This window comes from Arvicanthis niloticus, chromosome 6 (genome assembly GCF_011762505.2).
Source record: "Arvicanthis niloticus isolate mArvNil1 chromosome 6, mArvNil1.pat.X, whole genome shotgun sequence".
NCBI classification, from domain to species: Eukaryota; Metazoa; Chordata; class Mammalia; order Rodentia; family Muridae; genus Arvicanthis; species Arvicanthis niloticus.
In genome coordinates this window covers 1,380,021-1,407,221 of record NC_047663.1, presented here as the reverse complement: position 1 = coordinate 1,407,221, position 27,201 = coordinate 1,380,021, and the positions used below count along the sequence as shown (strand labels likewise).

Sequence of the window (27,201 nt, the reverse complement as noted above, 5' to 3'; positions counted from 1 at the left end):
TTTTTTTTTGGTTTTTCGAGACAGGGTTTCTCTGTGTAGCCCTGGCTATCCTGGAACTCACTTTGTAGACCAGGCTGGCCTCAAACTCAGAAATCCGCCTGCCTCTGCCTCCCAAGTGCTGGGATTAAAGGCATACACCACCACCGCCCGGCTTTTATGTGTGCACACTTGATTGTATGAATTTGCACCACATGCACGCAGGAGCCCGTGGAGGTCAGAAAAGGTGTTGCACACCCTGGAACTGGAGTTATAGGTGGTTGTGAGCACCATCTGATGGTGGGAACCAAACTGAGGTCCTCTGCAGGGGCACCAAGTACCCTTAATCCCTGACCCATCTCTTCAGCCCTGTTTGGTGGATTTTTATGTTTCTCAATAACTCGTGTATATCCTAGCAGATGTATGGCTTTATAGAATCGTTGATTTACTCTGTTTATTTAGCAATTTGCGTCATGAAGTATTTTACTGAAGAGTGAATTGTAGTGTATATAAGACAAAATTACTCAAGATAATATTACAATAAAGAAGATAAATGGGCCCAAGAGGAACAGCAGGTGAGGGTGGAGGTAAGTAGGGAGTCAGGGAGAGGGTCTATAAAGAGGTTCACGGGGAGTTTGAGGGCCCAGCTGCCCTCCCTAGAAAAGCAGTGCCCACTAGAAAAGCAAGCAAGCTTCTGCCCCCTCAACGGGCTCCTTGTCCCTGAGGTTTCCCTGCAGACAGGCCCACACCACCCTCTTGTGGTAGAAGTGCGGTGATGCATCATTTTGGACCTCTAATTCTCGCATACCGCCGTGGACCCGTGAAACCAGCTATTGGTGTGCGTTAGAATGTGCCTGGAGCAAAGCTGGTACAGAATCTCCCATAAGCCCCTGTTGGCACCGGAGACCATAGCGAAGTGGAGTGAGTTTAGCAGGAACGAGCTCAGCCCCCCTTTAAAAGGCAGCGGCGATAAACCCTGAGAGCCAAGGACCGTGCTACTTAGAATTTTGGAAAAAAGTCGAGGAGCAGAGTAAGCAACTAGCGATCACAGGGGGAAAGGGTGTTACTGAGAGACAGATAGAGGCCACCACTTAGGTCTGTCCCTGGTGAGCAGACGTCCCTGTCTCTGCACAGGACATGATCGGATCCGGTGCTTCTCCCCAGATATGGGACACGGGTTACTATGTCTAGCAAATACAGACAAGGTCCTTTGTTGTAGCCGGTGGGTGGTGATAGGTCCATGAATGTTTGCAGGGTAATGGGGGCTCCAGAGGCTCCAAATCTACAGTGTTGGCCTTGCTCTGGGTCCTCCAAGAATAGGAATTTATTCTGCAGGGGGTTCCCCTCAGGTTCCAGTCATAAGGCTCAGTCAGAGCATCCGCATCTGGAGAAAGAGGGAGTCAGAGAGGGAAGAAGAAAGTAAAAAGAATGTGGAAGGAAGGGAAGAGGAGAGGGAGAAGGTGCCTGAGATCCTGGCTTGGGCCTGTGCGAGGCACAGATACAACAGCACAGACAGCTCACACAAAAAGCAGATACACCACACACACTTGGGATACTCTGAAATGCTCTGATGTCCCTTTAGTCCCAACAGAGTCTACGTTTTGAGTACAGGAGGGGCTCAGTCAACTCAGACCCCCATTCTGACCTCTGGGTGTCCTAAGGTCAAAATTAAGGCTTGGGGACAGAGAGTTCCTGTGAGCTTGTCCCAAGTCAGGGCTTGGATTGTGAGCCATAGCCAGCTGAGTTTCTCTGTAGCTTGTTGTTTGGAGCTAATAAGTAAGGCCTCTTAAGTATCTTTTGGGGCAGGAATTGGAAGACTTTAGGGCAGTGTCAGGTAGGGGCTACCAGGAGACCCATGACTCGGACCAGTCGCTTGGAATTTGTATTTGTGGAGCTCCAGGGAATGGCGGTGCTTGTACCAAGCAAATGCACTGATTCCTGTGATGATGATGATGATAGTGATGATGACAAAGATAACTTCTGTCCTCACTGTAGTTGGGGACTCATCGTGGACCTGCAAGCTCGTTGGTTCCTGCTTTTTGGTTGCTAGACCTGGAACAGAGGTGTGAATGAGAATTACCTTGTATAGAGTTTGCTCTAGTACCCCTCCCACCCCTCGATGCTCCCACCATGGACTCCTATGGAAGTGGGGAAGGGCTGTACAGGAGGTTGGGGGAGCTGTGGGTGGGGCTCCAGGAAGAGTGGCTATGTGGCCTGAGAGGGGGAACTGTGAAAGAAATTGGAGAATATGAACAATTTCCAGCCTTAACTTCTTCCTGGTCTTGGGGTTCTACCAGAGACAACTGATCAGGTTTGGGGACAGCAGTTATGATGTACCCCCAGGTTAGACCAGAAGGAACTCTGATGTTACTCCATCTCCTACAGGCTCATATGACTGTGTTGGATTGAACTGGTGTGAGGGACCAGAGGGAGTGGAACCTAGAGGGACTACAAGGGAAGGGAAGAGTGGGGAGGCCAGTAGGTTTAGACACACAGGGTCTTTGTTTGCATGTGGAAGCAGATGGAGTCCAGAACTCACCTGTGAGAGGTTCCTCTCTGCTCCTTCCCTCGCTCGCCCACTCACTCCCTAGCATACAACTTACCAATAACATTCAGGATGAAGTCTGTGTAATTTCTCTGTCTTCCACGCAGCATCCAAGAGTACTCCCCCGCATGGATGTCCTGAGCATTCGTGATCACCAGCTGGGCCTGGCCTCCTTGAATCTGAAGCTGCCATGACTCCTTAGAGTAGTTTCCTGGAGGCATTTGATTGAAGATGGTTCTAGTCTTTCCACAGGCAGTCAAATTAATGGTGACTTCTTTGAAGGTGTTGGAGATGTTACAGGCCATCACCATACGGTTGCCTCTGTATACAGACATCTCACGCTCAGTGCAACTGCAGTTGTCCCAGACTGTGTAGAGAATACACTCTTTATGCTGCAGCCTAGGTCTTTGATACCCCTACTAATGCCCTGACACTGACCCCAGGCACTATTACTGTTCCGTCATCAGATACTCTCAGAGGTACATGGCTCAACTCAAGCTCCTTCAACAGTTTCCACCACATTAGGTCTGTGAAGTCAAGATCACCACCTGGGCCCGCACTTGGTTTGACCCACCCACCATGAGGCTAGTAAAACCCAGACTTACTAGTATTATAGGCATCCAGGGAGGCAGCCAGTAGAAGGAGGGCCCAGAGCGTTCTGAGAAACAGGCCAGAGGATGATGTTACAGCGTAGGCCAGCATGGCTCATTCCTAGGATGGTCCTAGGGAGACAATTGTTCTGTTCGGCGTCTTTTGTTGTTTTTGTTATTTTGTTTGTTTTTTGTCTTTCTGAACACTATATCGAGGAAGGGCAAAGAAGGGATCAGAAGTTCCCAAAACAGCTTCAGACACCCACAAAAATAGCACCAGTCTGAGAAGAACTTTGTAGCCCAGTATCCTCCTGCCCACCCCCCTTCCCATATTCCTGAACCTATGCAGGGCCCTCAGCCACCTGTGAACCCCCTCCTCCTGTCCTCACATGGTAAGGCGTGGGGGGCTGGCTGACGTATGGCAACGAGCAAATGGCAGCCAGGAGACAGGCACCCTGAACTGGCTGCTTGCACACTTTTTTTCTCCAAGCTTTACCGAAAACCAAGCAAACTGCCCGAGTTGTACTTTGTACCGGAACAGGGTCATGTTACAATTTCGTCCTATTGGCATGTGACCTGTGAACTATCTCTCTACTGTACACTGAGGGGCCTCTGTTCAGTGCTCACTGCCTGCCTCTCAGAACTGCCTGGCTCTCTCTGCTGTTCTCACACCCACCCTGCCTATCCTCATTCACTTGTTCGACCACCCTCATTCTGAGCACCGTAGCTTTGAGAATGTGATCTGTATAGTCCTGCGATGGTTGTCTCATACCGGAGGGACCAAGAATCTGGGAGTTCGTTCAGTCCACCAACAATCCCAGTCTGGTGCTGAAGGCATGGAGGATTGCTGCTTGTCTTCAGTCTGTGTTCAGATCCTGAAGAAGTTCTAATGTTGGTGAGGAACGGCAGTAGCAGGGTAGATGAACTTTCCAGTGAGTGTGAAGGCAAGCAGGTAAAAACCAAAGCTTCCTTCCTCCATTCCTGTGATCTGGCCACCAGAAGGTGCCACTCTCATTTAGGGTGATTCTTCTTGCTTCAGATAATCTGAGGTCAAGAAAAGCCCACACGGGAGTGCCCAGCAGCTGTGTTTTAGTTGACTCCAGATGTAGTCAAGTTGACAACCAAGATTAGCCACCACAGTAATTCTTGCTGGAAAAGGTGAGGCACTGTCAAACCCGCACCCACCTTCCAGCCAAGCAGCCTGCCCACCGCCTTCTTGCGCAAGCCCAAGCCAGACACTTGCCTGATTGCATATTACTTTTGTACTACACGCTTTGAAGGAACAAGTTGTTGTATTTCTTCTGTGTACCATACTGTGTGCAGTTTTTAGTAGGTAAACAATTTCTCCAATGCCTCAGAGTCAACCCAGCTGACTCTGTCTTATGAAAGAGGCAACTCCAGGTCCCTACACATGCAAGCTGCATCTTGTAGCTGTGAGACCACCCTGACAAACTCTCGCCATAACAACCAAGGGAACAGAGCAGAAAGGGCAGATTAGAGACAAAACCACCCTGCTGGTCAAGTCGTCCTGATAGCAGGGAAAGAGTTAAGAAAAAAAAAAAAAATTCAGAGAAAACCCACAGAATGTACTGATTAGTAAGCAGCCGTGTCCTTCACAGCCCTGGCTAAACATAGCCCACCAGAAACAATTGCCTGAGTGAGTGTGGCCAGTAAGTTCAAAGGCTAAGCAAAGTGTCCAATTAGGTTTAGACAAGTTTTGCTGTTGCTAAAGTCTGCCTGTGCTAAAGTATAAAAGGAGTGTGCTTCAAAAATTCGGACTCCTTCCTCCTGCGAGAGTGAAGTGACACGGACGCGTTGGAATAAAGATTCTTCTTACTGGTTGCATCAATCTTGCTCTGTGTCTCTGTGCACTGTGTGTCCCAGAGTTGAGACTTTCAGGTCCAACACACCATCCTTCACAGCTTCAATCTGTAGTTCCCTGCACGGATTTACACCCTCCTACACGGCCTTCTTACTAGTGCAGCCTCTGTGGTATATGTAGACCCTTTCCAAGACCCCTGGGACATGGACTGTCAATAAAAGAGAAGGCTCTGCAGAACACTGATGCTTTCTGTTAGGGACCTCATCCACCAGAGAGCAGTATGACCCAACCTTACTTATAGTTTACTGCCTCTTCTGTAAATATGGAATAGCCTGTTTTCCAACTCCCCCCACCTTCCACCACCCTAAACAATACACATGCATGCTCATATATGCACACATACATGTACGCATATACATGTACATAATATGTTGGAGGATAACAGAGCAGAGGTGAGCATCCATGATGATGTCATCAGCTCTGTGTTTTCCACAGGCCTGATACATGCTATGCACACAGTAGAAACTTAAACAAGTGTGTCTGGACCCTCTGAGATGTAAGAAGGGGCCCTGTCTGGCCTCTCTGAAGCCTCGAGGACTTGAGCATGGAGCATGGCTTTGCTGTCTGGGACGGTAGCTCCTCAGGCAGGTTTGGTCACTACACCATGGGAGGCCTAGTCCATGCTCCTGTGCTGGAGCTAGGCCAGTCAGAGGTCAGTCTTGGTCCTCATCTGGATTCAGGTGACATGGAAGGCTAGCAGCCTCAGCCAAGAGACTGTCTATATAATACCCACTAATCCACAGTTGAAGTCAAGATGGGGACACCCGTGGAAAGTGAAAGACAGGCTGGGCCTCGAGGCAGTGGGTCCAGCAGTCCTGGGAGGCTGGTGTTCTTCAGCCTTGGGGACTCAGCTCTCTGGGGGAGGCGGGAAGCTCTCAGCTAGCATTGAGTGTGACAGGACTTTCATTCCCTATAAGAGTCTTCCTGTTGGCTCTTAGGAAGCCTCTGAAAGATTCTACCATACTTTACACCCCACGTCCTAGTTACCCCACAGCCGGTTCACCTGACTCACTATTTGAACCTGTTTCTCTGTTGTTTCCTCACTTGAGAAATCCCCTCCAGATGCCACAAAACGTTCACATCAGAAGGCATCTTGGCCCTGAGGGTACCCCAAATTCTCCCAAAAAGCTGAAGCTGACACTCTCATGGTGGCCACCATAGGAAGCTGGAATCATTGTTTATCAACAGTGCTGTCGAGGTTCCAGGGTTCTTGATCAGCCAAAGCCAAGACCATCCTCCGACTTCAGACACTTATCATCCACAATTCCTTCTCATGCTTGCCATGAGGTCATCACAGTGGGAGCCCCAGATGGTTCGATGCTCACTTCTCTCTTACTCTCAGGTACCTCTGCTTGGAGTGGTGCTACTGCTTTGTATGGTCGCTATGGTTCTGGTCGGGCACACAGTCAGGTGACTATGTGAAAACCACAATATAGTGAAACCTTACAGTAGACCAAGATCCCTCCCCAGAAGGACTGAAGGTATGGGGGCCAGCTTCTTGTTCTTGGCCTACCTAGTTAAAGCTGGGCAGCTTGCCCAGACTTTAAGGTGCCCTTGGGTTTGCTCTGTGGACACAAACGCCATGTGGACTGAGATTAGCTATCAGGGAAAAGGGCAAGCATCGAGTTGTCTCCCAGGACACCTCCCAGTTCTCAAAGCTGGTCCTGGACTAGGATGGCTATCCCCTCTTTCTCTCTAGTAGCCTAACTTTGCCTCTCCTAGCGACCCAGTTAGAAACGAATTTGGAAGCAGCCCAGTCAAGAGGGTAGGAGAAACATGTCAATCCATGAATCCTGGACTCCCTTCATACAGAGGAGTCTTGTCTTCACCAGAACATCGAGGAAGCATCATAGTCTATATCTTTCTTTTTTGGGTATTTTGGAACTTCAGACTGAGAATCACAAGTGGATATTCCCTTTTCACCAAGTCAGATGGATCCTCTGGGATCTACGAAGCCTGTGTCGTTCCCACCCCCCCATCATCCGCCAGTGTGCGTATTCTGCCGTTTGTTCCCTGTCAGTGACAAGATCAGCCCTGGCCACCTGAGAGCCTAGCCCCAGCTCAACACAGAGAGTGGTACCCTGGATCATGACATATAGATGTCAGTGATCAGGCCCTCTGGATTCTGAGAGCTGGCACACATAGCAGACCAGGCCAAGTGCCTCCTGTCTGGCCTGTGGCCGTGTTTGCTCCAGCACCCTGTATTTCCCTTTCTGAGAAAGAGTAGAAAGTCAGGGAAATCATGGGGACTTGGGAAAGAAAAGGAGGCTGGAGAATTCCAACACAGTTAACATTTGTTTGTTTTTTTTGAAAGATAACTTATACAGAGACAATATTCCTTTACATAAAATATTTTCAAGTAAAAATGTTAAAATAACCAGCTGTGGCGGTATATAGTTTTAATCCCAATAGCTGGGATACAGAAGTTGGCAGATCTCTGTGAGTTTAAAGACAGTTTGGTTTACATAACAAGGTCTAAGTCAGCCAGGGCTACACAGGGAGACTCTGCCTCCGATCGATCGATCGATCAATCAATCAATCAATCAATAAGTTAAAATAGCAGTGAACATCCTCAAGGCCTGAGCTAAATATGTCCTTGTGTATAACTACCTGATATGTTCTAGGACTCAAACACACAAGACTATTCATTGCCTGCCGTTTACAACAATGGTTTCCTAAACCTGCGATCTAGGATTTCCTTGTCTAGTGTCCCTCAGAAACATCATTGCAGTCTCATTTAAATTTTTGTTTGTCTGTTTTCCAAGACAGGGTTTCTCTGTGTAGCCCTGGCTATCCTGGAACTCACTCTGTAGCCCAGGCTGTTGAACTCACAGAGATCCACCTGCCTCTGCCTCCTGAGGTCTAGGAGTAAAGTCATGTGCCACAACACCCTTTAGTTAAAAAATGACTTGTTTATTTATTTTTTCGGTATATTAATGTTTCGCCTGCATGTATGCGCACTACACGCACGCCTGGTGTCCTCAGAGGTCAGAAAAGAAAGGAGAAGAGAAAATCCCTTGGAACTGGAGTTACGGACAGTTGAGAGCAGTCATGGGTGTACTGGGAACTGAACCTGTATCTGTAAGTGCTCTTAACCTCTGAGCTAGTCCTCTAGTCTCACCCAGCATTTAAATTTCTTAATGAGTCTTTGAAGGCAATACCCTCAAAACACACCAAAATCCCATTCATACCTATTTTAAATACAATAAAGTGTGATTTTCCTTTGAGAGGGGACTTTCTCCCTCTTGACCTCTCACCCCTTATCGGGTGGCATGTGATTCTGGCACATGTCTTATTCTTTTCCTGAAATTCTTTCATGTTTAAAATGTTTTTAAAGGGCTGGTGAGGTAAAGACATTTACCTCAAAGCTATGACTGCCAGGGATCCATCTCCAGAAACCTTGTAATGACCTAAAGAGAAAACAGACTCCACAGAGTTGTTCTCTGACCTCCATATTTGTGTACACATACATACACATGCGCACACCTGCACACTTATCCACGCCCACACACAGTCCTACGACACACATTTTTAATGTCTTTTTCCGGGTGTAGTTGCACTTGGCTTTAATCCCAGCACTCTGGAAGAGCAGGCACCAGAAAATATCAAGGAAAGAAAGGGCCATCTGCCAAGCAGATGCCAAATCTGATGGTCTGAGTTTGCTCCTCGGGAACCACATAGTAGAAGGAGACAAACGTGAAGTTTGATTCTCCACAGCTGATGTGGCTCTGGGTCTTCTCTAGAGTCCTAAACTGCTCCACACCGCATCCTAATATGAGAGTTCTCAGCCTTCTTCCAGCAGACGTGGGTTGTGTGTCACCCTGGTGAGGGTGAGACCAGCAACAGAGAGAAGTTGGGATTGTTCCTCTTTCAGGCCTCTGTTTTGTCTATGGTCCCAGATTCCGGCCATCTTGGCTCTCGGGCCCTGGGAACCTCTGGAGTTCTTCCAGCTATAACAAGACCTCTTTACCTAAGTTAGCAGAATGACCAGAGGCAGCATGAGCCTGTGTCCACCTTGTTTGCAGCTGGGTCCCTTCTGCTCCAGTTCATGCTTAGCTCTGCATGTAGGTATGGCAGTTGCTCAAGGAGCATCTGTCTAACCTCCCTGAACTCCTCATGGCTGAAGAAACAAAGACAGAAGCCTCTGAAGCATCTGTCGGCATTCACAGAGTCGTGTAGAGATCCCCCAAAATGCATGAAAAGTCTCTAGTCGTTGTTCTTAATTTACAGTGACCCAGGGTGTCAGAATAACATTCTCACAGATCCCTTAACACAGTCACCCCAGCAGGAGGAGTCACCTCTTGGGAACCCCATTATCCCTCAACAAGGACTTCTTGGCAGCACCCTACTCAATCAGAACTGTGACCAACCAGACTTCACTGTAACCAGGACTTCTTAATGATGTAGACCCTTCCCATCCTTTATTTAAGCCCAGAGCTTGTGTTAGGACCTTACAGACGGGTTGACAGACTTTGTTGTCATTTTTGCCCAAAGACTGAATTGGTTAAGTTCCTTTCCTGTATTTTTATTTGCTTTCTTAGGGGTGCCAGCAGAACCCACGTCTTGGGACCCCCAGAGTTGGAGCTCGGTTTCAGGACTCGGGTTACATAGCAACGGTACGTCACCTGTCTGACATTCCCTTCCCGATGCCTTTGCAGCTGATGCCTCGCTGACTCTCTCCTGCTGGATCTGACAACATGACCCATGTCTACCGAGTGTGAGTGCAGAGCCACAAAGGAGTTAGAAGCAGATCTGATCCCCTCTGCGCCCCATCTCATACAGCACAGTGGCCTTCAGCTCAGTGTTGAGCTGGAAGTTGCATGTGTGGAGCCTCAAGAATTTTGGAATAGAGAGTCACAAGAAGAACTTTCAACTCCACAGCCAGAAGTTGGCTTCTACTTACACTGACACCCAAACAACAGGATCCACAGGGTCCCTGACCAAGCGTAACACAGATTCCCGAGTCTCTGAGTGACCAACCTCCGAAGTTTACACATGTCAACCACAGCTCGCCTGTGCACACCAAGTCCCTCTCCTGTAGGCCTGGGCAACTGCATGCCCTGGCTTCCATACCCACAGCAGATGACAAGAAAGAGTGCTCTATTCTCTTCTTCCCACCAGTACACGCCAAAGAACCCAGCTGCTGCCTCTGCTCCTCCTGGAGCTTAGTGTGAGGCACCTGGAGAGACAGATTTACTCTGCTCCTGATGTCCAGGATGCCTGGACACTACCTCAGCCTCACCTTTACTCTGGACAAATCTTTGAGACAGAGACATCCAGTGAAGAGAGGGTCCCAGAGAGGCTGCAGCCAGGGACACCCTGCCTGAGGGTTTTACCCCACAGGCTTTAGAGCCCCAATACTCTGGGTGTCTCATCCCCTTGAGTCCTCACCTGTATGTGTGCTCCAGCTTCTTACCTGCTCCTCTGGCAGTGAACTCTGGCGAAGCCTCACTGAGCTCATCCTGACCTGAGGGCGTAGCTGGGAGGAGGCGGTCCAAGAACCTCCCACTTTTATACCCAATGGACTGGACAGTATTAATCCAGGAAGAAAACAAACTGGGAAACAGTGTCATTTGCAGGAACTGTTCTGAATCCACACAACAGTGACGAGTTTCTAAGTGACTCCTTCATTAAAACATTTTAATTGGAAGCAGCTTTTAGCTGCTTGTCTTAGGAACACAGGAAGGAAGTCTAGGCTTTCCCTAGAAAAGTCCTGATTGGGGCGTCAATGTTTGATTCAGGGGTCAGGGGCTGCTCATTTAGGGGAACTTGTTTCCCCGCATGGGACATCACAGGCTAGACTACTCTGGGCAATCACACAGGGAAAGGCGGGAACGTTGGAATTGAGCTAAGGCAGGCAGGAGCCTAGTGCCCACACTGGACACAGTCCATGGGTTCCACACTCATGGGGTTCACAGATAACCCTAGTGCCAACACATGTTAGAGAGAGGGTCAAATAACCGTGATCCATGATTGTTGTATCCCCCTTGGCAAGGCTTTGGCGACCAGACCAGAGGTAGGGGTCCTTGGTATTGTTTGGCAAGAATGTCCTGTGGTAAGGAATCTTAAAGGGCAGTTGAAGGTTCCCAGTGGCTCACCCCACCCATCAAAATGTCTTTCATGTCTCAGTGAAAATGTGAAAGTGAAACTAGATTATTTGTTTTGAAACTACAAGGCTGAGACAAGAACATTACAGGTCTTTCCCAGTGACAGTCCCAGCTATAGTGTCAGAGTCTGCAGGTGATGCCTGCTTAGCCTTCTGGAGAGTCTAACCCACCCGGTGTGTATGCAGTGCAGTCCTGCTGTGTCTCATTGGCAGACACAGCTGCTTGTGTCCTGCTGAACTCCACCAGGAGGCACCTTCTTCACAAACTGTGGTCGGAGCCTCCACTGCCAGGAGTTGTGACAACTCCTGTCCCATCCATAGAGTTTTCAGAGACTTATGCTCCAAGGTCACTCTCAATTTCTTCAGCAGGATCTGCTGAGAATTTAGGAGTGCTGGGTGTCTAGTTCCTGTTGCCCTCTGTGGCTTAATTCTATTATTCTATTTTTAATTGCTCACTGTCTCTGTTTCTCTGTCTCTGTCTGTCTGTCTGTCTGACCTCTCTCTCTCTCTCTCACACACACACACACACACACACACACACGAGAGAGAGTGAGAGATTGAGATAGAGAGAGAGAGAGAGAGAGAGAACAACTTCAAGTGTCTTACCTTAGGCACTAACTATCCACATTTTTGAAACAGGGTCCCTCATTGTTGGCCTGGGTTTTACCAGGTCACCGGGTATGCTAGTGAGTCTGACAGATTTCTACCTTCCCAGTGTTGGAATTATAACTGTGCATATCATACCCACCTTTTAATTTTTTAAACACAGGTTCTGGGGCTCAAACTTGGGTCCTCATTTTTTGTAAAGCCATCTGTTTACCAACTGAGACATCTCTTCACTCCATCCCATCCATGGATTGTCTTTCATGCTTTTTGGGTTTGCATGCATGATTCCGTGGTCACACACAGGATATGGCTCATGTCCTTGGGCCACATGTGTGGTCTCTTCTTGGGAAGCTGAGTTTTACAGGTGTCTCCATATCTAGGTAGCCAATAGCAAGGGTTACTTACTAGCCTATCTGGACTGACCTGAGCCAACAGTGAGGGGGGGAAGGGAAGTGGAGTGAGGGGAGTGAGTATTAGTGGAGCCTTGGGGATGGACCAGGAGGAGAGATGTGCACAGGGTGGGGGTAGGGGTCAGATTGCAGCTTAGATTTCTGCTGTCAGGAGCTCGGACTTTAGGGTCATTTTCCTCTGGGGTCTGAATGATGTCCTCACATATGTAAAATATCACCTGAGGTCAAATACTAGCCTGATTGAGAAGACCTGGCTTTGGCCCTAAAGAAGATACTCCAGGCTGTGACTGTATTGGGAGCACAACTGAGACAGTTCATCTGGTCCAATGGACAGCCAGGAGACACCACAAAGAGTGGCCTTTCTCCTAGGATACAAGTGACCGGCCCATGTCCAGACTCAGGGTCAAAGATCCTGCTGGCTCTGACCCCCAGAACAGCAGGAGGAGCATGCACTGTCCTGGGGTCTCTTGTGAGCTTCTCATACTAATGACAGAGTCAATGTGTGTCACTGTGCGGGGTAATCTCATGGGCACATGCGGACAATGCATGTATGCCATCATTCAGGGACACATGGCCCAGAGCACACTTCTGCCTGAGTGGCAGAATTGTTCCCTGTGCTGGTGGTGAGTTTGAGGTCCCTTGACACAAATAGCAATGCAGTGCAAATGCAGACAATTTCTTGAGACTAGCTTCCTAGTCTATGAGGACAAATTTGAGGGCAGGCGGCACCTGCCCAGGTGACCTTTGACAGTCCCTACAAGAATTCTATGTTCTAGGCAGGGCAGTTCCAGGACAGCCAGAGCTATACAGAGAAACTCTGTCTTGAAAAACAAAAACAAACAAACAAACAAAAACAGAATTCTATGTCCTAAAGGACTTCTGTCTTTGACCTTGACAGAGAGAACCAAGATAGGAAGCACAGTGGGACTGGCATTCACTCAATTCCTAACAGACAAAACCTGAAAAGACAGAAGTCATGGGGATGAGAATAGTTGAAGCACCTGACTCAGTTTCCTTCTGGGATTCCTGTAGCTGCAGGGGACAGAGGGACTTCGTGGACTTGGAAGTTTCCCCTTTTTGGTAGAGTTTCAAATAATGATTTTTTTGTTTTTGTTTTTCGAGACAGGGTTTCTCTATATAGCCTTGGCTGTCCTGGAACTCACTCTGTAGACCAGGCTGGCCTCGAACTCAGAAATCCGCCTGCCTCTGCCTCCCAAGTGCTGGGGTTAAAGGCGTGCGCTACCACTGCCTGGCTCAAATAATGACTTTTAATAGAGCTTCCTGCATCAGCATATGTGACTGGTTTAGAAAACACATGACAAGCTTCAAAGGCCAAGACACATTGGGCCCTGAGCTGTTAAGTACAAGAGGAGATGGGGGGGGGAGGGGTTGATGGGTTGTAACAAGACCTATGGCTGTTATCACTCAATTTGATTATGTTTAGGACAACTGTGAATCACCTTTCCATATGTCTATGCCGGCATTTCCACAAAAATTTAACTGAGGAGGATGTGGGTCGTATTACCCTACGGGCTGGGATTGGAATTCCAGGTTGAACAGAGAAGAGACAGCAAGCTAAGCGTGGTGGCCCACACCTTTAACCCCAGCACTTGGGAGGCAGAGGCAGTTGGATTTCTGTAAGCTCAAGGCCAGCCTGATACTCAGTGAGTTCCAGGACACCAGGGCTACACAGAGAAACTCTGTCTTGAAAAACAAAAAAGAAAAGAGACAGCAAGCTGAACAGCCCGGACTGGTTTTTCTGCCTCCTGACTGAACACAATGTTTCCAGCTGCTTCACGGTTTTGCGACCATGCCTTCCCCACTGATAGACTGTGTCTTCGAACTGAGACAAAATTACCCTTTCTTCCCTAAGCTGCCTGTTTCAGATATTTTGTTCCAATAAGAAAAGTAACTGACGGAAGGTCTCACAAGACCCTAAGTGAAGATGGAGGTGCTATGGATCACTTTACTTTGACCTGACTAGTCTTTCTGTGTCTGGTCACAGGCTGGAGCCTCAGAGACACCACCATGAGGCTGGCTCTGGAGGCTACAGGCACCAGGCAGCATCCCTGGTCTTGGCTTTCATTCAGGTACCAGTGTGTGAGGTTTCTGGTAGATTTTTATGTTTTTGACTAGCAACTGTATTTCCCAGCTGATCTGATAGTCTCGTCACTGGCTTATTATGTGTATTTAAAGATTAGTATCCAGGATACAGTATGGCACATCTAGTGTTCAGTGACAGAGCTACTCGGATAAAAGCATTTGCCTGATGACCTGAATTTGATTTTTGGAATCTTTGTAAAAGCCAGATGTGGTGTGTGTATCTGTCATCTAGGCACTCTTGGCACCAGTGAGGTAGAGATTGGAGAATTGTTTGGATTCTCATGGGCTAGCTAGGCTGCAACATATATCCACAGTAGCAGAATCATGAGAGACTCTGCCTCAAAACAAGGTGAAAGGCAATCACTAACTCCCAAAAGTTGTCCTCTGCCCTCCATAATGCACCGTCGCTCATCCATAACCACACTCATACACAACAATAACAATGATAACAAAATAATAATAAATTAAATAAAGTATAAAATTTCTACCAAAAATTATTTTTTTCATTGTAAGGGAAAACCACATTGTAATTTGAACAAAAGACAGGACAAAAGGTCAGAACAGTGGGTAGTGGATATAAATCAGGGAGTTGGGACTGGGGGGCTCTGCTGAAGAGAGGCCCCCAGGGAATCCCAGGACGCTCTCTGATCCTCAGGAGAGCCATATCTGCCAACCAACACCTATACCCTTCCACAGAGCCCTGTTCCTGACAGCACTCTGCCTTGCAGGGGCTGGAGTGGGGAGATGATTCATCTTAAAGTCCTGTCTCCCTATTTTGGTCCCTGGAACCTGACATCTGCGTTTCCCAAACTTGTTTCTATTGTGAGTCAGAAATCAGGTATGTCCCTGAGTTCTACTTGAAGCAAATCTTGGTGCAGCATCAGGCTTATGCTGGGATCTTTGGGTAGTAGAGAGACCCTGACCTCAGAGGTTTAGCAGAAGAAAAGGAGCCTGTGCTGAGGGTCAAGAGCTGTGCAGCTTGGGAATTCCCAATTTAGGGAAGAGTTGAGGAGCAGATCAGATGATTGAAGACCATAGTCACGAGGCTGTACTCTTGTTCACGTGACCAAAAGATGCCTAAACTGTTTTCCAGCTTCCAAGGCCCTTCTTCATCAAGTGACTGTCCCCTCCTCTCTGCTCAGAACCAAGGGTTTCATTATCCTCAGGGAAAGGTCTTTTGTGCACAGCAAACTGAACAAAGTCTTTTGCTCTGTCAAGCATGTAATGATGATTCCATGATGTTTGGGGTTCCATAGGCCTCCAAGGGTTAAGAACATGATAAGCCTATGCTGGTGGCCTTACTCTGGAATCAACTCTACAGGCAGCTCCCTTCAGCTTCCACCGGCCACAGACTAAGAATCTTTTTACCTAGATAGAGAGAGATGAGAGGAGAGAGGGGTGAACTCCTGAACTGAGACTTCTGTACAGATAGGCATAGGCATGTACCATCTCATACACTACATATGTGAATGGTCATGCCACATAGCTAAGAACACTCAGCTCATTCTTACATACCTCCTCCTAGCAGAACCTGCGGCTAAGCCTAGGATGGACTTACTTCCAGGGCATCAGAGGCCTGAAACACCCCGGATCAAAAACGTAAGTTCCCAAGAGTCCTGAGAGGATCCTGAAGACTATAGACCCCACACTGCTCTCCAAAGAATGCCAGGGTCAAAATAAACCTTGAGAACAGATGATCCTTGCAGACCTGATTCAGGGCCTATAGTCTTACCTAAATCAGACTAAAGAAAAGTTCTTGGAGTAGACCCTGCTGTCTTGGTCCTGTGTGGCCTCTACAATCCCTCTGAACCTCTTTTGTAGAACTCAGGCTCACCCCAAGGCAGTGCCAGGGAAGGATGCCGAACACCTCACCCATACCTCGAGTCAGGCACTGAGGTACATACCCACTGGGGCTTCTAGGAACGACGGTGCCTGTAGCAGACAAATATAATGATTCCGATGACTCCCAAGACCAAGACGACAATGATGACTCCCACAAGGGTCCCAGGCTTGTCCTCTAGCAGAGAGCTCTTGACTGGATCTGAAGTGGGTCAGGAATAGTCAGGGGTGAGGGTTTTTATCTGATTCTTTATCCTTCACTGGCTCATATCCCTATTCTCCCTGCTATCTGTCACCTGCTGACCCCACACCCTCTTGGGCAGTGACACCTGCTGGGCAAGTACAAGGAGGGCTAAGGGTGAAGGGTCCCAGGTGGGCAGCACTTGGCCTCGTGGCATCAAGAGTATCTGGCATGTATAACCTGGAGGCAGGGTTATGACACCTACCTGGGCTGGGTGTGAAGAGCCTCCTGTCTGTGACCTTGTCCTCGTTTGAAGGCTCTGTCAGAGACATAACATCAGGTTGAGTGTTATGTGAATTCAGCCCCCGCCCCAGTTCCAGCTACGGGGTTCCTGCTGCCTGGTTTCAGGAGGAACAAAGGTCAGGAGCACCTTCAGGGGCTCATTGATTATAAGCAGACTGAACTGGTATGGGGAGGGTGGCGGCCAGATGGAGCCTTGGGGCAGGGAGCTTTACAGGTACAGAATGGGTAGACTGAACAGTGGGTTTCAGGTTGGGTGGGATCCATTTCTAGGTACAGTAAGAATGGGTGTGCTTACAGCATATTAGGGGGTATGCTGGCCTCTGGAAAGATGTAGGGGTGAACAGAGGGGTGTTGGAAGAACAGAAGTCTTCTGCACTTATTTGCACTTTGTGAATAGTGAAAGTAGCTAGGGCAGTGCTCTAGATAGCCTTGAATGTCAATGTGACACAGCCTAGAACCACCTGAGAAGAAAGTCTTAGTTGAGGGACTGCCCAGATCAGATAGACCTTAGGCATGTCTGTGGGGGGTTGTCTTGATAACTGATGTAGGAGGGTCCAGCAGACTATAGATGGCACTATTCCCTAAGCAGCTGGTCCTGATCTAGATAAGAAAGCCATCGAAGGGGGCATACACCTTGAATTCCAGCATTCAGGAGGCAGAGGCAGAGGCAGAGGCAGAGGCAGAGGCAGAGGCAGAGGCAGAGGCAGAGGCAGAGGCAGAGGCAGAGGCAGAGGCAGAGGCAGAGGCAGAGAGGCAGAGGCAGAGAGGCAGAGAGGCAGAGAGGCAGAGAGGCAGAGAGGCAGAGAGGCAGAGAGGCAGAGAGGCAGAGAGGCAGAGAGGCAGAGAGGCAGAGAGGCAGAGAGGCAGAGAGGCAGAGAGGCAGAGAGGCAGAGAGGCAGAGAGGCAGAGAGGCAGAGAGGCAGAGAGGCAGAGAGGCAGAGAGGCAGAGAGGCAGAGAGGCAGAGAGGCAGAGAGGCAGAGAGGCAGAGAGGCAGAGAGGCAGAGAGGCAGAGAGGCAGAGAGGCAGAGAGGCAGAGAGGCAGAGAGGCAGAGAGGCAGAGAGGCAGAGAGGCAGAGAGGCAGAGAGGCAGAGAGGCAGAGAGGCAGAGAGGCAGAGAGGCAGAGAGGCAGAGAGGCAGAGAGGCAGAGAGGCAGAGAGGCAGAGAGGCAGAGAGGCAGAGAGGCAGAGAGGCAGAGAGGCAGAGAGGCAGAGAGGCAGAGAGGCAGAGAGGCAGAGAGGCAGAGAGGCAGAGAGGCAGAGAGGCAGAGAGGCAGAGAGGCAGAGAGGCAGAGAGGCAGAGAGGCAGAGAGGCAGAGAGGCAGAGAGGCAGAGAGGCAGAGAGGCAGAGAGGCAGAGAGGCAGAGAGGCAGAGGCAGAGAGGCAGAGGCAGAGGCAGAGAGGCAGAGGCAGAGAGGCAGAGGCAGAGAGGCAGAGGCAGAGGCAGAGAGGCAGAGGCAGAGGCAGAGGCAGAGGCAGAGGCAGAGGCAGAGGCAGAGGCAGAGGCAGAGGCAGAGGCAGAGGCAGAGGCAGAGGCAGAGGCAGAGGCAGAGGCAGAGGCAGAGGCAGAGGCAGAGGCAGAGGCAGAGGCAGAGGCAGAGGCAGAGGCAGAGGCAGAGGCAGAGAGGCAGAGGCAGAGGGGCAGAGGCAGCGGGCAGGGGCCAGGAGGCTGAGGCAGATGGATTCCTGTGAATCTAGATCAGCTAGGGCTAAATACACATTGAGAGAGAAAGAGAGAGAGAGAGAGAGAGAGAGAGAGAGAGAGAGAGAGAGAGAGGAAGGAGAAGGAGAAGAAAAAGGAGGAGGAGGAAGAATTGAATGAGAAAAAGGAAAAAGAGAAGGCAGAGGCAGAAGGGAAAGCAGGAGGCAAGGGGCAGGGAGCAGGAGGCAGGAGGCAGGGGGCAGGGGGCAGGGGGCAGGGGGCAGGGGGCAGGGGCAGAAGGCAGGGGGCAGGAGGCAGGGGGCAGGGGCAGGGGGCAGGAGGCAGGGGGCAGGGGCAGGGGGCAGGAGGCAGGGGGCAGGGGCAGGGGACAGGAGGTAGGGGACGGGGGCAGGGGGCAGGAGGCAGGGGGCAGGGGACAGGAGGCAGGAGGCAGGGGGCAGGGGCAGGGGCAGGAGGCAAGAATTAAGCTGGAGCTGGTAGGACGGGAGGCTGCAGTAGTAAGGGTCCTGGGAGACAGTCCAGGTACAGACAGGAGGGTTCTCACAGGGAAAGGTGGTGGCCTGGAAAGATGTTGCTCTTCGAGTCTTATTTCGAGATGAGGTCTGACCCTGAGCTCACGACTGCCCTTCAGCCTCCCAAGTGCTGGAATCGTATCTCACTTGGGTAAACTTGCTTTCCTAAGGTGCTCAAAGTCCAGGGCAACCCTCCATGGTGGGAATGTAGGGGGAGGGCGGTGGGCTCATGGCAGTGTGGGTCCTGCTGGAACCTCAGTTAAGATGGCCATGGTTGTGGACCTCTGTATGACCTCAGTAGTAGGCATGGTGTGAGTGTCCTCCACCAGACTGTGGCTGGGTTTTGCTGGAAACCTTCAGGACATAGAAGATTGGGTAAGTTTCAACCTGATGTGTGAGAGGCTGGGGGTGTGGCAGGGAGAGATAGACTTAGCTGCTTCTGGCCCACCCTAGATGGGCCAGAACAGTGGAGCCCCTTTCCACACCTCAGGACAGATCAAGTTCCTCTGAAAGAGCAAACTCTTTGCCTTCCCCTGTGCCCCCTTCCTGTCTTTAAGTCACCACACGCCTCTGCCACACTCCACACACTGGCCCTTATCCCCTCCTGTCTTCTTGCTCCACAGCCCTTACCTCACCTGAGATATTCAGGGTGATGTTTCTGTAATATTTCTGGCGTCCATGCAACTGCCACAAGTATATCCCTGTGTGGTCATCTTGGGTGTCTTTGATCACAAGCTGTGCCTGCCCCCCTTGAACTTGGAGCTCCCACCCACTCCAAGAGAAATTTCCTTGGGGCTTTTTTTTGAAGATGGTCCTGTCCTCCTTTCCATGGGCAGTCAGCTGGATGGTGACGTCGGTGAAGGCGTTAGAGATGTTACAGGTCATCACTGCAGGATTGCCTCTAAGCACAGACATGATGCCCTCGGTGCAGATAGGTCTGTCCCAGCCTGTGTGGAGAGGATGATCACATATGGGCAAGGTAGAGCTGTATGTAGGACAGTTGCTGGCTGCTCTTGCAGGCCATGGGCAGAGGCAGGTGATAGGACTTCTGAGAGACAGAATGATATATCTCACACTGATTGGACAGGATGAGATATTTCACATTGATGAGGCCAAAAATAGTCACACACTGTGTGGAAGGAACAGAATGGTGCTGATGTCACTGGGGATTTTTGATCTGGAGAGCTGTGTTGGGGGAACTCCCTGGGACTTGTTTTCTACACCCACTTAACTGTCCTAAGTGTCTGCTGGCCTAAGGGTCCAGATGATGCCTTGGCTGCTGGACAAGGCTGGATGTATCCAGAGGTGGTGAGGAGGCACTCGGTTATGTGGTGCCCTCATTGCCTGGCAAAGGCACCCTCTTTCCCTTGCAGTCTGTGTAGTTTTGGGCAGTCCCTCTGGTGATCTAACATCAGCTCCAAGTTTTGCTGGTCCTTCATTGTCAGCCACCCTCAGAGATACACAGTTCACACTTCTGTAGCCCAGGGGACAACAGTCTTCCTGTCCATCCTTGGCACTGAGTCAGCTAGGTGGCAGTAATCACCTGGATCTAATTTTGGTTTGCCCTTCCTGTCTGGACCCTTGCATCCTTCCCTCTGTCAGAAGACCCAGACCTACTTTTATTGTGAGCATTCAGGGAAACCACCAGGAGCAGGATGCCGAACAGCCTGAGAGTCGGGATAGTGGACACCAAAGGGCAGGTCAGCATGGCCAATTGGTGGGGCGGGAGGCCTTAGGAGATCGCTGTCCTCTTCAGCTATCTGGAAACACTCCCTAGAAGGAAAACACAGAGGTCAGAGACCCGTTGAGGCTGCTTGTGGGAGTGGTCCTAGCCTGGCCAGGGGTGTGCAGCCCAGGGTCCCTGAGCTTTTGACCAGCCAGCCCTGCCTGAAAACCTGAGCTTCTGTGGGACTCTGAGCTACCAGTTACCACCCTCCTCCTGACCAGTACTTGGTGAGGTGTCATTGGCTATGGTAAAGCAATGAGGCAAATGCTTGCAGTGAGGAGCAAGTAGCGCCATGCTCAACATGTCGGGCAGTTCTCCTGGAGAGCTTTCCACAGAACTAGCAGCTGCCTGGATTACACTTGTGGGAATGGAGTTAAGAGAACATGTTAAGTCACTTGTTAGTTATTTAGACAGTATTTTGCTATGTAGCTCAGGGTAACCTCCATTTGCTATCTCTTTGCCTCAGCCTCCCAGGTGCTGGGATTATAGGCAGGTACCATTACACCTGAGTGATTCATAGAAAGAAATATTGACCATAAAGCATGAAGGATTTCCATATACCCTAATCTGACTCAACATTGAATTTTTCTTGTTGCAGATCTCTCTCTCTCTCTCTCTCTTTCTCTCTCTCTCTCTCTTTCTTTCATGACACTCTGGCTGGCTTGGAATTTACTTTGTAGCCTATCCTGACCTCAAAGCAGAGATACACTTACTTCTGCCTCTGGAATGCTGGGATAAAATGTATTTTCCACCATTCCCAGCTCGTATATCTTACATCAGCCTGCATGCACTCAGCCACAGTAACAGACTTATAGGACACACTCTCAGGGCCCAGTACCCATAGTCCACACAGGGCTCCTTCTTAGTTTAGACAAACCCATCCAGAGGTGCAGCCCCCAGTCTTGGGTTATGTGAATGGAAATCCAAAGTCTCTAATTCCTGCCCTACTCTGTGCTCAACCTACATCGCCATCCTCATTCACATTGATGCGGCTTCAGCTGCAACCTGTCTTCAACTTCCTGGGAACAGACTGGGCCAGGTAAGGGGGATCCCCCTCCACCATCCATGCTCCAAGCTGTTCCAGGGTGACAGGTATCACCTTGAAGTTGGGCCTGTGTTATGTGGTTCCAGGACTGTGATTGGAGTATCTCTGAGTTTAGGACAGTAGGTGTTATTTTTAATCTTATTTTAAAAACTTTTTTTTCAGACAAGCATGTAGAGGAATTTTAACCCACCCACATGGCTGCTTTGACAAGGGATCACATTCAAGGATCTTCTAGGTCTGTATGATCTGGCTGGAATACAGACACACCTTTAATTCCAGGAGACAGAAGCAAGCAGATCTCTGAGTTCAAGGCCAGCCTGGTATAAGCTTTCAGGTAAAGAAAAGCTTAGGTCAGGTGTGGTGGTATACGTGTTTAATCCCAGCACTCAGGAGACAGACACAGACAGATATCTGAGTTCTAGTCAGTCAGTTTGGTTGCGATGGCAGAGAGGTGGTGCAGGGGAGTTGAGTTCATAGTGGTTCAGTTTGTGAAGTTCAGAGGCAGTTTTACCAGGACAGTTTTACAGATAGGTTGCAGAGAGAACAAGCTAGACACAGGTGAAGACAGAACATGCCAGAATATTAGAAGGAGTCAGAAGATTAGAACAGATTGCTAGAGTTCGTTTGAGACCAAGAAGAACAATTAAGTCAGAAGCTAAGTGAAGCCACTTTGAATCAGCTACTGTGGAGAGAAGTTTGAGGCAGTACACCTGAGTTGAACCAGCCAGCCAGAGTTCAGAAAGAGCTAAGAAAACCTATTCAGCAGTAAACCTTTGAGATGACAATTACATCAGGTTGCAGGCCCGTAATCTTAGCCCTTGGGAAGTAGAGGGATGAAGATTGGAAGACCAAGGTCAGCCCTCACTGCATAATGAAGTCAAGGCCAATCTAGGACACATGAAACTCTGTCTCAAAAACCAAAAACAATAGCAACATTTTCTTTTTAAATTTAGAGACAGGGTCTTTCTATATATATCAGGATGACCTTGAACTTGAAGCTCTCCTAAATGTTGGGATTAGAGGCATGTCTACCACTCTAGGGCCTTTTTCTATTTCTAATTTATTGTTGCAAGAAGGGAAGCTTGCCTAAATCACTATATTTCTTACACGCTCCTTCAAAAACAATCTGCAACAGAGAAGCATGAGACAAGCTGGTCTCGGTTATTCCAACACTGGGATGCTGAGGCAGAAAGATTTCCATGTGCTTGAGGCAGCCTGAAGTACAGACCGAGACTCTGTCTCACTACTACCAAGCTTCTCCCCACCCCTTTCTCAAAGAAAAAGAAAGGAAAGCTATGTAATAGAAACTACCAGAGAGACACAAGCCTTGCCAGTTTCTCACGGGGTTATCTGACTTCCATGGTTTATGAAACATTTGTGTTTAGAGAAGAACATTGTCTGCCTTACTCAAGGCTAATTCCTTTTTTGGTTACTCCTCTCTCTCATCTCTTTTCCTCAGTAACCAGAAAGCTCTATACACTAATAATACTTTACTTGTCTGTTCTTTTCTTTCAAAGCTTCAAGTTTTAGTTTTAAAATGTTTACCAGCGGCTGAAGAGATAGCTCAGCTGGTAAAGTGCTAAGCGAGAGAATCTTAGTTTGACACTTATAACCTACATTATAATGTCAGGTATTGTGAGTTCGAGGCCAGCCTGGTCTACAGAGTGAGTTCCAGAACTGCCAGACCTGAAACCCTGTCTTGAACCCCCTCCCCCCACCAAAAAAGTCAGGTATTAGCCAGGCACGGTGGCACACACCTTTAATTTCAGCATTCTGGAGGCAGAGGCAGGTGAATCTCTGAGTTTGACGGCAGCCTGGTCTACAAAGGCAGTTCCAGGACAGAGAAACCATGTCTCCAAAAATAAAACAACAAAAAGTCAGGTATGAGGGCTGGAGGGGTGGCTCAGCAGTTAAGAACACATGTTGCTCTTCCAGAGGATCCAGGTTTGACTCCCAGCATGCGAACCAAACGGTAGTCTGTAATTTTAGTCCCAGGGGATCCAATGGGCTCTCCTGGCCTCCAAGGGCACCAGGCCCCCAAGTGCATAATATACATCCAGACATAAACTTGGCTAAAACATCCATGTAGGAGTTAGGCCCAGTTCTTCCTCCCAGCCCCATACTTTCAGAAATAGGACTCAGACTCAACATATATTTACAAATACCTTGGCTATATAGCTAGGCTCTTCTCTGACTAAATCACCATTAAAATAACCTGTTTATTTTAACCTACATTCTGCTGCATGGCTGGTTACCTGTGCTCAGGTATCATGCATCTGTCTCCTCATGTCTTTCTGGGCGGATCTCCCTCCTGGCTCTATCCCAGAATTCTCTCTGTCTCCTGGACATCCCCAGCCTATTCTACCATTTCCTATAGGTCATAGGTTTTTTTAATTGGCAGGTGAGGCATTCATATAATATATAAGACATTCTCTCTCTACATCCATATGGGTAAGATTAAAATATTTTAACTTAAAAAAAGAGTCAGACTTGGTAGCGCAGACTTATAATCTTGACACTGGGAAGTGGAAATAGGAAGCAGCCAGCCCCGCCTACTCGGTAAGCTCCAATAAGAGAAAGCATGTCTCAAAAATGCAAGGTGGACAGTGTCTGAGGAGCAACACCTTTCACAAGTGTGTAAGTGCATCCACCCACACATGTGCTCTCTTATACATGCATTATGTGCACATGTGCACACACACAGGAATCTTTTTGCCAACTTTTCAAATCTGCCCGGAAGTCAAGTTGAAACTTCAAGTATGAAAGTCCACTATGTGCAGCTGTTATGCTGGGTAAGCAGGACTGGCTGCCCCCCCCCCCCTCCAGTCTTGACACCAGGCATCTGTGGCCTTGCCTTGGGCATCCATCTTTATCTTACAAGTTTCAGCAAGCAGCTTTGACACCTAACTCAGCACCTGGTCAAATAATCTCCCCTCCTTGGCTTTTTATCTTCCTCTAGATCTGTTTCCCAGACAGAACTGTGTCCTAACTCTACAACTTCTTTCCTTAGAACCAGGAGTTTGCCAGAACCTATTCCGAACCTACAAACTCAGCTTTTTAGTGCTTCGCACCCCTGCCAGGCTGGGAAGGATTCACAGAACCAGTTCTCCAGCATTCTGGGAACCTGCATGGGTGGAAACATCTAGAAAGGTGTGGCAGCTCTTGAGGGGGCTTTCTGTCTCTGATAAGATCCCTCTAACACTTTCCCTGAGACAGTGTTACAAAACACTTTCTCCAATTCGAGTTTTTCTGCCAGGACACAGCTTTCTAAGTGATGGCTTTGCTGGATCCTCAGGATTCCTTCTGCTCTCAGAACTGCAGCTGCTAAAGAGTGGTCCCTATCTGAGATGCTGTCCCACCCCAAACTGGGCTATGTATAGGGCTGGATCTCATCTTAGCCTCAAACTACTTCACTTCTCTGTCCAGAGGGAGACTCGGCCACTTCTGGGTCTTGTTTCCCACATGTCGCCTCTTCAGTAGACAGCACCTCAGGGCTAGAGTTGGCAGTGGGGCAGGGACATCACTGGGTTCCTTTGGCTGTAGGTGTCTCATGGTATATAAAATACACCACTCAGCACCATTGTGGAATGTGCCCTGGAGCCTTGGCAAGTCATCTAAAGCCACCTCCCAGGCTGGTCAAGGCCATTGTCTTGTTACAGAGGTCTATCTTGTGGTGGCTTAAGTTTTTCTGGGTCTCTTTTGGAGACCACTGAAGAATTCTTGGCCTCAGAGACACCAACTTTGTTCTTGACAATCGGCAGACTTCTCCTGGGCCACAGGCTCTTTCTTCACTGCCTGAAGATTTCCTTTCAGAGACAGGGCTCTACCCTAGCTCTCCGTCCTAGGCACAAGAGGGTAGACCAAGGTCTCTCCTACCTAAAAGTATGTAAGGACATAACCACAAGGGCCAACCATTGACTGGAAACCCTCCCACCAATGGCCACAGACCCTGTTCCAGTCCCTTGGGAGAAGTCACAGCTCAGCAGTGTCACAGACCCAGTGGAGCCTCTGGGACATGAGGCCAGAAGCTGGCAATCATATCACCTCATAGCATAGCACCCAGCTCAGTCAGAGGCACCGTGGACCCAGGCTCAGATGCTGCCTGAAGGATGGCAGCCAGCACTTCCTTCATGTTAATGGCCGGCTGTGTGTGTCCTTTTCATGCCAAGCCCCATGAAGTTTATGTCCTAGCATGTGGCTAGGAAGGGTATCTGCTCCACCATTGCTGGGAGCAGATATTTCCCTCTATGCTAGGACCCAAGACCTTTCAGGGCTTTACTTTCCAGAGACACATCATAGCTGCCCATGGGAATCAGGATCAGCCCTGGCTTCTTGGCTACAACTCTTATACCCAAGACAGACAACTTGCTTTTTAAACTGCAGATATCAACTTGAAGGCAGGAGGTATCTTGAGAGAGTAATGTCCTCAAAGGAAAAAAATGAAAGGGAGAATGGGAAGGGGCCACTGAGCAACCTGGTGTCTGGCCTGAAGCATGTGTATGTGTGCATGTGTGTGTGCATGTGTATGTGTGAGTGTGTATGAGTGTGCATGCCTGTGTAAGTGTGGATGTATGTGTGTGTATATGTGTGTGTTCATGTGTATGTGTGCATGTATGTGCATGTGTAAGTGTGGTTGTGTGCATGTGGATGTGTGTATTTGTGTGCGCATGTATGTATGTGTGTGTATGTGTGTTTGTGTGTGTGCTTGTGCATGTATGTTTGTGTGCGCATGTGTGTGTATGTCCTATGGGTGCTTGTGGGCATGTGTGAGAGTAAGTGTTTAGGATGTGGGTATGAGAGAGGGCAAGGCTCAGGGTCCTACATGAAGGTGTGCGTGCACAGCTGTGGGTGATGAGATGCAGCAGGACCCTGTGCTGCCAGACGAGTACATTTTTGTCATTCACCGGCCTGGAGCACCCTGTCAGTCCTCCCTTCTTTCAAGTCCTCCACACTCATGTTGAGAGGGCAGAGAGGAGGACTCCATGCTACTTGTCCCACTCCATGGATGATGAAGAACTATGACTTGCCTCTACCCCTCCAGAGCCATGCCTGAGGCACCTGAAACACACAGGTCCTGCTGAACGCTGTCCACTGACTCTGTCTCCTGTGTTTCCTGAATCCCAACAGCCCAGCTCTGCCTTTGCTGATCCCTTATCTGAGGCAGCCTTTCCCACCCCACAGAACCCTCAACCCTCAGAGCACCTGGGTGCCCTCGAGTCCTTGCTTCCTGCACACCCCAGCCTCTCACCTGTTTTGTCTGCAGCAAGCTCTCCAATGTTACCGCCACTGCCGCCTCTGGATGACTGAACTGAAAGTCATCCACAGTGGGAAACTGAAAGTCTGGAGGGAGGGACCAGATGAAGCGGCCAAGTACTCGGAAGGAAGCTACTCAACTATCAGGAACTTCTCCAAGTTAACATAACAGTGCCATGAGTTTCTTAGTGATCCTGACATGCAGATGCTTTGGTTAGAAACCTCGTATCAGCTTCATAAACTGCATCTCAGGAACATTGGAGGAGGGTCCGGGCTTTTTCTAGGAAATCCCTGGCTGGAGCTGGTGTTTGATTCAGGGTTCAGGGGCTGCTTTTTGGGGAATGTTTGGGTTTACTTCCCTTCAGGGGTCAGGTCAGAACGTGCCTTTGGGTTGAGCTATGAAAGACAGCTGGTCACCCTTGGAGTGTATGACAGGAACAAAATATAGGGTAAGACAGAGTGG

At 49.2% G+C, this 27,201-nt stretch overlaps 2 protein-coding genes across 13 annotated transcripts; both read right to left on the bottom strand.

Moving 5' to 3' along the window:
* Positions 1-416: 416 nt before the first annotated feature.
* LOC117709909 (secreted and transmembrane protein 1b-like) lies at positions 417-10,476 on the bottom strand. 11 transcript variants are annotated; one of them, XM_076935289.1, is made up of 5 exons: positions 10,385-10,476; positions 3,127-3,317; positions 2,580-2,888; positions 1,896-2,028; positions 417-1,360 (listed from the first exon to the last, which is right to left on the bottom strand). In XM_076935289.1, coding segments are annotated over exons 2-5 (540 nt in total). In that variant the 5' UTR covers positions 3,224-3,317; positions 10,385-10,476; the 3' UTR covers positions 417-1,359. The 11 variants fall into 11 exon arrangements, with proteins under 11 accessions (XP_076791404.1, XP_034360217.1, XP_076791405.1 ...); XM_034504326.2 differs by having other exon boundaries at positions 417-2,028; XM_076935290.1 differs by having other exon boundaries at positions 417-2,028; positions 2,580-2,732.
* Positions 10,477-14,705: 4,229 nt separating this feature from the next.
* On the bottom strand, positions 14,706-26,823 carry LOC117711201 (secreted and transmembrane protein 1A). 2 transcript variants are annotated; one of them, XM_034506694.2, is made up of 6 exons: positions 26,734-26,823; positions 20,332-20,487; positions 19,350-19,661; positions 16,504-16,557; positions 16,123-16,259; positions 14,706-15,586 (listed from the first exon to the last, which is right to left on the bottom strand). In XM_034506694.2, the coding sequence occupies exons 2-5, from the start codon at positions 20,420-20,422 to the stop codon at positions 16,135-16,137; spliced, it is 582 nt and encodes a 193-aa protein (XP_034362585.1). In that variant the 5' UTR covers positions 20,423-20,487; positions 26,734-26,823; the 3' UTR covers positions 14,706-15,586; positions 16,123-16,134. The 2 variants fall into 2 exon arrangements, with proteins under 2 accessions (XP_034362585.1, XP_076791399.1); XM_076935284.1 differs by lacking the exon at positions 14,706-15,586 and having other exon boundaries at positions 16,120-16,259.
* Between the last annotated feature and the right edge of the window lie 378 nt (positions 26,824-27,201).